We start from the raw sequence: 13,409 nt of genomic DNA, 5'->3' as shown, positions 1-13,409 counted from the left end.
AAATACAGCTGGGTTACTGTTGTGTGAGCTAATCTTTGTCATGTTTGGGGGGAATCCCAAAGTCAAGGAATGTAAAATCAGTGGTGTCTATTTTGTTCCTCGGCTGCTGTGATGAATAAATATGAGATGATGATGTCTCGTAGATCTCTCATAGAACTCCTGTCTAAGTGAATCTGCAGGAAAGCCGTGCAGCATGCAACAGTGAGCTCTGCAGCATCTCTTCAGTCAAGGCTTTAAATCTGCTTTTATGAGGAAACTTGAGTGTAATTGTTTCCTGGAGGGATTTTGAATGCTCTGGTTTTGTTGTCTGCTAGTTGTGACTCTGGTTTTATGGAATTTTAATGACTTTTATCAGATCAATTTAAATTGTTTTGGGATTTTCTCAGCTTTCCCCTCATGGTTTTGTACTTTTATTCCCATCTCAGTAATGCACTCACTCTCTTCGGAAGAAAAGTCTTGAACCGGCAGTGACGTGTGTGGTTGCCATAGCAACGTGTACAGTCCGGCGTTGCCTGGGAGTGGGAACTTCTGTTGACTCCTAAGTGAGAGTACCAAGCTAAGCTACCGTTAGCCGATGGTGATGTCGGAGCAAAGCCAAAACGAGGAGCAGCAGGAGGTGAAAGGAGATGAAAAGAAAGACACGGAAACAGCTCCGTCTTTCTCCCCGGGCGGAGGCGCCGCAGAGCGGCCGCCAGGGAGCGACAGAGAGCCGGGGAGCGACGGAGAGGAGCCGCAGGCTGACCGGCTGAGCCCCGGTGAGTGAGTCCGGCGTAACTCCTCCTGAACCACTGGAGCTTTTTAAATACTTACAGCTAATGTTTAAATCCAGAGTTAATGTCTCATACATATATGTGTAAAAGCAAACAGGTTTTCCTGTAAACTGTGCCTGGTTGGGTAGCTAGTTTATCTATGCAGCTAAGTAGCTCGTTATCTAGGTAGCTAATTATGTTGCTAGTTATCTAGGTAGCTAAGTATCTAGGTAGCTAAGTACATAGGTAGCCAGTTAGCTAAGTATATATATATATATATATATATATATATATATATATATATATATATATATATATATATATACATACATACATATACATATACATATATACCAGTCATCAGATACCCCGCTGGTATCATAAGCTGGCCAAAGGAGGAGATAGAATCCACAGATATCAGGACTAGAAAGCTCCTCACCATGCACGGAGGGTTCCACCCAAAGTCCAGCACCCTGAGGCTATACACTAAGTAGAAAGAGGGTGGCTGAGGGCTAGTGAGTATCAAGGCCACAGTCCAGGATGAAACATCGAAAATTCGAGATTACATCGAAAAAATGGCCCCGAAGGATGAACTGCTAAGTGAATGTCTCAGGCAGCAGAACTCTGATGAGAGTGCGGAGGAGGAGCAGACAACCTGGAGGGACAAGCCCCTACATGTATGGCATGTACCACCGTCAGATAGAGGAAGTGGCTGATCCTACCAGTGGCTGGAAAATGCAGGACTGACAGACAGCACAGAGGCACTAAGCATGGCAGCACAAGAACAGGCCATAAGCACAAGAGCCATAGAGGCCAGGATCTACCAGAGCAGATCAGACCCAAGATGCGGACTGTGCAAAAAGCCCCTGAGACAGTCCAGCACATAGTAGCAGGGTGTAAGATGCTAGTTGGATCAGTGTACATGGAGAGGCACAACCAAGTGGCTGGGATAGTACACAGGAACATCTGCAACCAGTATGGAATAGAAGTACCCAAATCCCAATGGGCCATACCACAGAAGGTGACTGAGAACAACAGGGCCAAGGTTCTGTGGGACTTCAGCTTCCAGACTGACAAACAGCTCCTGGCTAACCAACCGGACATAGTGGTGGTGGACAAAGAGCAGAAGACAGTGGTGGTGATAGATGTGGCGTTCCCAGCTGACGCCAACATCAGGAAGAAGGAACACGAGAAAATTGAGAAGTACCAAGGGTTGAAAGAGCAGCTGGAACAGATGTGGAAGGTCAAGGCTAGCGTGGTCCCCGTGGTAGTGGGGGCACTCGGGGCAGTAACCCCCAAACTGGGAAAGTGGCTCCAACAGATCCCAGGAACAACATGTGAAGCCTCAGTCCAGAAGAGTGCAGTCCTAGGAACAGCCAAGATACTGCGCAGAACCCTCAAACTCCCAGGCCTCTGGTAGAGGACCCGAGCTTGAGGATGACACAGATACCACCCCACTAGGGGTGAGAAGGAGATTTTTTTTCTTTTTATATATATATATATATATATATATATATATATATATATATATATATATATATACAGTATATACACAGTATATATATATAATGAAGAAACAAAAAACATGACTCGGCATTTATCGGCTTAAAATACCATTTATAAACTTCCGCTAGATGACGGCGCCGTAAAATGCAATAAAATGCAATTGTCTGTTAAAAAAATGTGAAGACGTTGGTATTTCAGGGCAACTGGTGGAGGAGCAGCGGAGCCTGTCGGAGCCTCACGGCTCCACCCGGATGGAGATGACTTCCACCGACCTAAACCCCCGCCCGCTCCTCCCCCCAGAGCAGGACAACATGGTGGACGACGTCACTGTCAGAGTCCCGACAGGTGTGAACACCCTGCTGTGATCCTCTACTGGCTGCCTGATGTGGAAGCAGTTATGCAGTAATAATGTGACAAACCTCTGAGTAAATATTTAGGAAAGAATGTGAGTTTGGAATAAATTTATACTTAATTAAAACAAATATATATACCGTTAACCGTACATTATAATATACAAATATATTTAAAACAAAAGTTTTAAATAGCTTTTTTTAATTGGTGAATTGAGTTGACATTTAATGATCCATTCATAAAGAATTGTGTTCTTCTGCATGTGAAATCTGTCATTGAAAATTAATTTAGAATTTCTTTTCATACAATTTGGATATAGAATTGTAAATTAGGAAATTACATTTAATTTTTATTACGTTTTTATTCATGAAGTCATCATGTAAAAGCTAATAATGAATCAACCTGCAAAGTATATTTTATTTATCAATTGATTGTAAATAAATACTGTAAAATTCTATAATATTGTGTAATAATTCTGGTGTCACTTCTGTCACCATAGCAGCAAAGAAAATTTAAAAACATAAAATAAATTATAAATGCGTACATATGGCTACTGTGAATTTATAGAAACATAAACTGAAATTAAATTAAACTCCAACATTGTTTCCCACCACTTAAAAGATTTTGAACAAAACACAGAAACTATTTACTGTAAAATGACTTAAGCAGTAAAATGACTCTCCATCCTACAGACGGCGGCATCTTCCAGGAGGCGGGGCTAGAGATTGAGTGTCCCCCCCAGCAGAAGGCCTTCCTGGGCGGCTATAAACACCGGCTGACGGAGAAGGAGTACCACCACGCTGCCGTCCAGACCCAGACAAATAGGAGACCTGACAGAGGGGTGGTGGTATTCAGCCGCGACACACAGGTAAAACACGCTGGTAAAACACAGGTACAAGACACGGGTACAACACAGGTACAACACACAGGTACGACACTCAGGTACAACACACAGGTAGTACACATGGATACAACACACAGGTTGGCTCTCCTGGTCTCTCCTGGTTCCTCCTCTGAGAAGACCTTCATTGCTGCCCAGAGGAGGAAACACTCTGACCCTCTAATGTCTCTGGAACTTTTACACTAACGATGTTGTGGAAAAATGAGGATAATCCCACAATAAAAAGGCGGCCTAGGAGGAGCTTGAATGTAAGAAGTGGGTGTGGTCAATGTGGCGTCACCCATTGGTTTGTGGACTACCGTTATGAAGCCTTTTTTAAAATATTTGATAACTAATCTTAATGTCAGACATAAATATTCTAACTTGCCTCAACCACATCAAACTACAACGAAGCAATCAAAACAGAACAAGAATAAGAGAAAAACACTCAATAATAACAATATTACAAATAAATATATGATCCCAGGAAGAAGTCATTTTAAAATCACCAGAAATCCGATATCAATAAGGCGTGTTTTTTTGTGTTGTTGGGTTTTGAGTGTGTGTGTTTGTCCATCTTCATCGGATGGAGGTAGAGTGTGACTCATTGACATTCACGCTCCCATACAGGCCAAAATGATGGTGGTTGGCTCGTTACGGACATTGCACACCACCGTGGTAATGAGACCTCCGTGTGTCTGTCGCTCTGCAGTGTCGTCAGCACCACGATCATGTGACCTTTTGTCCCTCAGTAGACTGTTTACATGCCACAGCATGGCATCGCCTCGTTATTTGTTGGTTTTACACTACATCGTACATCCGCCTGCAGTCCTGATAGGAAATCTCTCTACTGTGTGATTTATGTGAGAATCAAACGATAGACATGTTTTCTTCCCCCTTTTTCCACTTAATTCCCCTAAAATATTCCTTAAACTGTAGAAAAAAAAAAAAAAAAATTATGAAAAGGTATCTGTGACTTCTGACCCTTGACCCTGTTACTGTAACGTAGCAAACGGCTGGAGCTGAAGCTGCTTTTCACATTACATTCACAGGAGTTCATAGAAACACACTAACCAGTTTCAACATGTGAGTAAATAAATGGGTTTGCACCATTGAAACTTAGAAAACATATGAAAACCTGCACAGATTAATTCGGATTAGCAATCAGGAACAATATCTCTGGTTCAGTTTGGGGGTCTTGACACGTGATTAATTGCCTTAACAATCAGCGATCTGGTTCTCGGATAATAAAAATGATTTCCAATAAATAAATCTGCAGTGATCTTGTATATAGGACGGAGGATTTAATAGACTTGCATGAACCAGATTTCACTGAAGACTTTTTGTACAGGTTCACAGGTAAGGAGAGCTGATGATGAAGGTCAAACTCTGACTAGATAGCTTCTCTTCTGATGTTGCCATGGACACAGCCAGTGCCCTTTGATGTTTTTTTTTTTAATGAAACAGATTTTCTTCAGCTCAATGTCCTGTTGAGTTTACCAGGAAGAATTCACGTCCATCACAGACAGCTGACTTTCTTTATGGGAAAATGAATGCAACTATTTCGGTTGTTATGCAACTCTGCCCCCTAAAAGTTACATTCCCATACAACTAAACTGCATTCTCATTGCAGCTCATCAGTAATTAAAGGTGAGACTTGTGTCACAGGCCGGGAGAATGTAAAATGTTACTCCCCAGCTCATCTGGCCTCCAGTAGACCTCAATTAACAACCTGAAGCCTCTGACCTCAGCTGGGACCTCCTGTCCTTCATCCATATCCACTGAGTCCTGCTCAGTCCAGGGTCTCTTGGACTACATCATGGTTCATGGTATTGGGGCCGTAATGAAGCCTTAAAAAAGAGAAAACTCAGGAAGCACAAAACTAACTGGTGAGAGAAGTAAGTAGTACTAGTGCTGGATCCTCCTTCAGCTCCCAGTTGAGGATAGAATGCAACGGAATCAACTTAACATGGTTCATAGGGGAACCAGAGCTAGCATAGCTAACCTGATCCTGTATACGTTCTAAACCATGATGGGTACAGAGTCTTCATAGAAACAGAACAGGAGAAAAAATGGACACAGAACTGTTGTCCTGTTGTCATGTGACCAGTACAAAAGATAATGGAGATTCCTAGTAGTTGTTAATTAGTCAGTTAGCTAGGTATCTAGTAAGTATTTAGTGTAGGTAGTTAGATAGGTAGCTAGTTGGGTAGTTAGTGTAGTTAGTTAGATAGGTAACTAGTTAGGTAGTTCGATAGGTGACTAGTTAGGTAGTTAGTGTAGGTAGTTCGATAGGTAGCTAGGTATCTAGTGAGGTATTTAGTATAGGTAGTTAGATAGGTAGCTAGGTTGGTATTTAGTGTAGGTATTTAGATAGGTAGCTACTTAGGTAGTTCGATAGGTGACTAGTTAGGTAGTTAGTTCGATAGGTAGCTAGGTATCTAGTGAGGTATTTAGTATAGGTAGTTAGATAGGTAGCTAGTTTGGAATTTAGTGTAGGTATTTAGATAGGTAGCTACTTAGGTAGTTGGTGTAGGTACAGAGATAGTTAGCTAGGTATCTAGTGAGGTATTTACTGTAAGTAGTTAGATAGTAAGCTAGTTAGGCATTTAGTGTAGGTAGTTAGATAGGTAGCTAGTTCGGTATTTAGTGTAGGTAGTTAGATAGGTAGCTAGTTCGGTATTTAGTGTAGGTAGTTAGATAGGTAGATAGTTAGGTATTTAGTGTAAGTAGTTAGATAGGTATCTAGTTAACTATGTATCTAGTAAGGTAGATAGTTAGGTAGCTAGTTAACTAGGTATTTAAGTGGCTAGTTAGCTATTTATTTATGAAGATAGTTATCTAGGTAGCTAGTTAGCTAGGTATCTGGGTAGATAGTTATCTAGGTAGCTAGTTATCTAGGTAGCTATTTAGCTAGGTATCTCAGCTAACTGTAACTAGGGTGGTACCCAACAGTACCACGCTTCAGAGCTTCGTTTATAACATTAACATTCAAATGATTATTTTCAATATCTTACAGAAGCATAACGTGCAACAGTGTGACTTGCAATGTGATGAAGGACATTCACAGCTTTATTGAAAAACCTTGATAGGAACCTTGAATCTTGCTGCAGACTTATTGCAGCCAGTGCACTTGTTTAACACAAAATATGACACATAGAATAAGGCCTTTCAGATGTGTTGCCAAGGCAATACATCCCTAAATCTCAGCAGACAGTGGAAAGAAAAAATAACCAAGCGACTGACAATGGCAAAGGATCTATATTTAGCTGTAGCTATATGTGGATTGTTGTGTTGAACGGCTGTCTCCATCTTCTTTTTTCAAAGTAAATTCCTCACAGAGATCAGCTACTATGGAAATGCAGTCATCTCAGATCCCTCCCTCTAAATTATTTATTACATACATTAAGATGTTTTTCTTCTTCTTTTAATTCTGAATGTTATTATAGAAAAGTATCAAATTAGCTTGTGCAGTGAGTGTCTGCGTGTCTCCGTCAGACAGTTGAGCTGAAGTCTCAAGCCCAGCAGACTCCAGCCACAGCCTCCACCCAGACTGCCGGGGTCGGCCACTACGTCTCCTGTGTGAACGACAAGCTGGTCACCGTTGGTGTTTACATCACCGCTGCCGAGTTCCATGACAGGAGGCTGAGAGCTGTGGGTGAACGTTTTGTGTTGTGTTTTTATAAATTATTTCTGCTCTTTTATTTATGACGTAGAAAAGGTCAACATAGCGTTATCGTCTTGCTTATATTTGGAACATTTGTCCCGTTGGTGGCACTGGAGGAAAGGTCACGTGGATTTGAACTCTGAAGTCTTTCCCACTGGAGCAAAGCAAAAGTTAATAAAACAAATTGTGATAAAGTAAAATATAATGAATAAATACGTTTTAATTTTATGAGGGCTAAATGCAGCTTTTCGTTTCTCTTTCCTGAGTTGATCTCCTCCTTCTGTCGTCCACCCAGGTGATCCGCCTGCAGACATTTGCTCGCCGCTGGCTCGCCCAGCAGAAGGTGGACAGGCTCGTCGGGGATCGGAACCGGCGGCTGGCCTGGCTGGAGATGAAGGAGAGGAAGAGGAGGCAGGAAAAAGAGGAGCAACACCGGAACCAGCAGAGCAAGGAGCACTTTCACCTGCTATACCGTGCTCTAGAGAGTAAGCTGTGTGAGGAGGTCTCACTCTGTTGTAAAGCCGATGTGGATGAGTGACATCATGGTGTGTTTCAGAGTGGAGGAGTGAGGAGGAGCAGCAGATCAACTCCACCCTGAGAGGAGCTGAGAGGAAGGCAGCTCTCTTCTCACTGCTTGAACAGGAAACGCAGCTCATCGCCACTATTGGACGCCAGCACAACGCTGTCCAGGTCAAGAACTACGACAAAGCTGTCAGGAGCCTCCTGGACAAGGTCAGAGGTCACTGCCAGTCCTCCAGCTGTCTCAGTAGAAAAAAAATTACCAAAACATATCCACTCTTAAATAACCTTCAAGTTGGAATGAGGGCCGGCAAAACATATTTTCACTGATAATATTTGTAGAGTAATTTTCGATACACATTTAATGTACTGGGAGTAAAATACTTCACGATGTACACAAATATATGCTGCTACATAACAAAGTTGCTAGGTACGTCACCAACACCGCCGTTAGCTCGACCTGCTAGCTAGCTAACTTAGCTTTGTTCCATGCTCAGTTGTTAGTGTGAATAACATCCTGTTACCAAACACACAGGCATCGTAGCTTCAGAGAGATGACATATTTTTTCACAGTCTTATAATACAAATCTTATAAAAATGTGTAAAATTGTCTTTTAAATTGAAAACATCGTAGGTGTAATCCATGGCACAAAAGAGTTTGGGTGGTCTGACTGGGGTAGTATGGCTGGTAGAAGTACCCCCTTTAAAGGACCATGCCAGTCTAGCTCTGACCTCCTTTAAAAGGACCATCCCAATCTGTTTTACCCTTTGTTCACTGACGTTCATGTTGAAACAGTGTAAAAACCCTCATCATGGTAAAGTCAATGACAGTAGTAGTAATGTAGTAATGTGTAGTACTAGCAGTAACTACAACAGTAGTGAGAAGTACAATCAGCGGTAGTACTAACTGTGGGTGTGTCTCAGTCCGCGGCTCCTCGTCGGTGGATCGCAGCCGACGGTCGACCGATCCAGATGGAGAATCAACAAACCATCAGAGCCAGAGAGCTGAGAGACCTGTACAACGAGGTCACCAGGTCAGCTGTGAGACGGGAGGAGAGACGGGACATCCTGCTGACACTCAGACACACCGTCAAGGTACCACACAGACATACACACACACACACACACGTGCACACACACACACACACACAAATAAAAAAAATCCTTTAAATTTAAATATAATACAACAACAACTACAAAAACAAATAAGATAATAAGATTGTAGTTCACTTCCACCTACTGAAAACTCCTAAACACATATTCAACATTTTGGTAAACTAACATATTCCAGTAAGTAACTCGAGCTGAACTAAACATTGTGTTCTACTCTGAAAATAATGTTGATGAGTGTGTAGGACACAGCGGGATTCTGGGTCGGGCCTGGACTTCAGACTCCTGGTGTGAGCAGTACCAGAGCGGAACCGGACCGGTACTTTTATAATAAAAATGCAGCTGTGTGTCTCCGTCCAAAATCCACTCCGCGGGGTCGCGCTGTCTGCCAGCGATCACATGATGCAGACCGAGTGTTTACTAGAAATATGTGCAGATGTGACTTGTCAGTAAAGTTTCAGTTATGTTCTCTGTGTTGTTCTCTATTGTGATGACTTGAGACGGCGCTCTTTGAAAACAACATCAAGCCATGCGTGTCGTATTACGACGTGATGAGGTATGTATAACGGGTAATCGGGCCGAGGCCCGTTTGGGCAGGAGCACTGTGAGTGCAGGCCTGGGGATCCCCTGTGGGGGGGGCAATCGTGCCGAGACACGCTATGGATCGAAAGGCTCTGGTGTGAGTGCGCCCTGAGAGTGAGATTGGGCTTTTAGGGAGGGGGAGGAGCAAAAGCGCACTGCTGCAAAGGAAAGGGGTGCGATGGATTTATAACAGATGACAAAACGTGCACATCATTGCGAAACAGAATGCGGCAAAATAATAGTTTTATTTCAAATATCTTGTTTTCATACAGTCTTTCTCGATTGTTTACACACATTTTCTGAAAACATGCCTCATACTCTCAGAACTCTACACACAAATCAACAAACACACACACAATGGGCAAAACCCCTCAATTCTCCTGAAAAATGAAACTTTACATTCAAAACAATGTTATTTCTTCTCAAAATGGTATTTTGTTTTCAAATGACACACACAAACCATCATATGAATAGACATTTATAAGAATCAGTTGAACACTGATGTGCTCAATGTAAAACACGATGAACACTTCTTCTCCATTTACCATAATGACTTAGACCTTTTTTTGTTCAGTGTTACACTCACTACAGACAGTACATACATAAATGTGTTGTAAAATATTTTAGAATATTGTTTTTATACTCAAAACACACAAATAAACAGTAACAAATATATTTTATTTTTCCCCACAAGAATACTGTAATGTACACAGTGTACATCCTAACCAACACAAAGTTGCATATAGAGTGGTCTACATACAAAACCAGAAGAATTTACTGTACGGCATCCATTGTTGGCATCCATTGCTCCAAAACAGAAGAGCTCACCTGTTGCCCTTTTATGCTAATGCTCTGACTGCAAATTGTAAAACTGTGTTGCAGGTGTTTTCCCATGTGATGAGTCAGTGTGCATAGTAGGGAAATTAACTTTAGAATTTCAAATGGCAGTGTGTTCCTTGTGAAAACAAGAGATTTTCTTCATGAAAATTGTGCCAAATGCAGAGAATTGCGTGTAGTGTTTTGGAAAAAGTGTGTTTTAGAACTGCAATTTGAGTATAAAGCATGAATTGTGCTTGCAGTTTAGCAGAGTTAGTTCATGGTGTTGGTGCATGAGTTAAATGTTGTGGTCATTGTGTGTCAAGTACCAGTATTTGTGTGTAAACAATTGAGAAAAACTGTAATAGTTGGAAGCCAAAATCGTAATTGAGATTCAAATGTGATTAATTGAGCAGCCCTAATAGAAACACGTTTCATATGATAATGTTCTGTTTGAACTAGTTACACACTGCTGTGATAAAACTAAAATACGTTTAGCACTTCTACATCCCAATGATTAGATTAGGCTACTAAAGTACACAGAGAAAGGACAAATATACAGTACTACTGTAAATTCACCAAACGCTACACAAAACCAAAGCTGCAGACTTGATGAAAATTAAATGTATTTCTCTACATGCACAACATGTCAACGTGGAGATTCTTATGTAACAAAACATGTCAGATTGCTGCTTTTTATAGTGCTTATAAATCTGAGTGTATATAATTAAGCAAACAAGTTTTTGCACACCTGATGGCTGTTTGGAACCAAGTGGTTGGAGGGTGTGGTAATTTCAGTCAATGCTTTGGTGTCGCTAGGAAGCGACATCATGATAGATTTCTGTGTGTAATGTTTACGAGTGTGTTTATTGTTTTGCAAATCGCTGTGTATTGTTTTACAAAAAGTGTGAGGTTGATAATGTGCTTATAGTTGTGCTTATTTGAGCTAGTGTTTTGCTCCTTGTGTTAACAGTTTTGCTAACTGTGTAATACTTTTGATTTTAGTGTGTAAGTAAAACTGTACCGAGAAAGGGAAGTAAAGCTAGTGGAAGTGAAACACGTACAGTTCGTAAAGTACAATCATTTCTAAACTTCCTGTTGAAACTAGAAACATTCTCTTTTATAGAAATTCTACATGAAAACAAGTCAACAAAGCATACACAGGAATTATAACACCAATAGTCTGCTTTGCACATTGGATTTCACTAAAATGTTTAATGCCCTGTACGTCACAATACTTTAATGTGTGTTATAGATATTGTTTTTATCCGTATTGGGCAGGAGGAAGAGTGTCAGCTGGCCCGGGACATTGTGGATTTGGTTGACAGGGAGGTGGACCTGATGACTCGGGGGCTCAAGGCAGCAAGTCTGGAGGGTCTGAGGAAGAGGATCTCCACTCTGTTCCTCCAGTACATAAAAACACCAGCGTTTAACCCCGAGCTGGCCCGACTGCTGGAGGCAAGTAGAGCTCATCATCTAGAACATAAACCTGGGACTTTCTAGGATCTAAATGTCATCTAAACTTCTCCATGTGATCTGGAATCTGTCCCAGTTTCCCCAGAACCCTCCCCAGCAGAAGAAGGACCTGATCCGCTGCCGGGGGTGCCACCGCTACCTGCACTCCTCCGACTTCAGCCCGGCCGCCTGCGTGCGTCTGAGCGGTCGCTGCCGGCACTGCACCGGACTCGACCACAAAGCCACTTCCAACAATGTGTTGTCCTGCTACAAAAACCTCCTGAGGAGGCTGAGAGCTGATGAGCAGCGGCTCAACAAGGACGCCAAGATTCCCTTTCTGCTACAGGTGACCCCTGTTCACCTCACACGGTCTCTCTTCTCTTTTGCCTTAAGAAGATGCGTCTTCCTGTTTCCTGATTAAAGTGCAGCTACTGAAACGCTGACAATAATAGGTCTGATGTCTCAGGTGGAAGACGTGCGGTACCTGGTGGAGATGGTGTGGGCGAAACACTCGGCCATCAGCGCCAGCGGTGACCTCGACAACCTGGTATTTGCCCGCTGGGAGCGCCGGGTGGACTGGAACCCCTGGAACTGCATCCTGCTATCTGAAGAGGAGGCTTCGGTTCACCTGGAGGTGGAAGACACCCACACGGTCTGTCTATTAAACATTCAAACTCACAGAACACATGTGAACCTCATCTCCACCATCTCCACCTAAACGGCAGAGAACTTATTGTTTGGACCACAGACGGTCTCTGGTTTCGCCACTTAGTCTGGTCTGGTCTCTGGACTAATGTGAGCTACTATCGTAGACCTCTGGGGGAACACAGACAGTCTCTGGGTTCTCCACATAGTCTGGTCTGGTTTCATGAACTGATTCTAATTCTTGTGTGTCTTCAGACCTACAACGTGACGTTCATTCGCTGGATCAAACACAAACACATGCTGGCCCGGCGCCACTTCAGCCAGATCCCTGCCATGGCCGACTACCTGGACTCTCAGGTGTCCGCCGCTCTGGGCAACCAGCTTGTCACCAAGCCTGTCACCATGGCAACAAGCAACCACACCATCGAAACCCCACCAGCCTCAGCTCACTAAGACCCATCTTTTGGGAGTGGTCTTCTGTCACAGACTCCTCCCTCCCTCATATCCTCTGTCATGTTCCAAAACATTAGTCTGAAATCTGAAATAAAGTTTGTGATGGTTTTACTCCCACTTTAGTTCAGGTGCTTTTATTTTGAAAGGAGTATAACGCTGTGAAAATCTTAAATCTTCCTTGCCTCCTATCTCCTGGCCGTTCTGGTGAGTTGCCGCCACATGTTGATGATCAGAGGCATTGGCCAGGGGTCAAAGGTAATAGAGTTGGTAACTGTTTGATGGCCCTGTTAAGACTGAAAGATAAGGAGTTAAAGTATAGCCGATCTCAGTGCTCTCAGGGTGACGTTCTAATTATCAGCAGGTATCTCTCTCTCTCCACCTGTTGACACAATATTAATGCTTGTGCTTGTGCATGTTCTGGGCAAATATAGTATCAGTCTGATTGACTTGAGTGTTCAGTAAATGATGATATCATATAATGAATTTCTGATGTTGATTTAAACCCAAACTGAAAGCTCGTTATTTCAGTGCATGTTCCCGTCTGGTGCCAGTGTTTGGTCTGTCTGTTCTGGTCCTGTAGAAAGATGGCTGCTGGCTCCGTGAAGACGACCCACTCCGTATGGAGATGTCATTCCATGGTAACGGAAGCCAAACATCTTTTTATTTTCAGATTATA

At 42.6% G+C, this 13,409-nt stretch overlaps 1 protein-coding gene across 1 annotated transcript; it reads left to right on the top strand.

The window, feature by feature from the left end:
- Positions 1-531: 531 nt before the first annotated feature.
- On the top strand, positions 532-13,402 carry iqub (IQ motif and ubiquitin domain containing). Its single transcript, XM_084018573.1, has 11 exons — positions 532-755; positions 2,439-2,600; positions 3,299-3,474; positions 6,985-7,140; positions 7,449-7,638; positions 7,710-7,885; positions 8,597-8,767; positions 11,462-11,638; positions 11,733-11,981; positions 12,102-12,287; positions 12,536-13,402. The coding sequence occupies exons 1-11, from the start codon at positions 575-577 to the stop codon at positions 12,731-12,733; spliced, it is 2,022 nt and encodes a 673-aa protein (XP_083874699.1). The 5' UTR covers positions 532-574; the 3' UTR covers positions 12,734-13,402.
- Positions 13,403-13,409: the final 7 nt, after the last annotated feature.

This window comes from Eutrigla gurnardus, assembly GCF_963514095.1.
Source record: "Eutrigla gurnardus genome assembly, chromosome: 9".
Lineage (NCBI taxonomy): Eukaryota > Metazoa > Chordata > Actinopteri > Perciformes > Triglidae > Eutrigla > Eutrigla gurnardus.
Note: the sequence above shows the minus strand (reverse complement) of the source record. Positions and strands in the feature narration are given on the sequence as shown.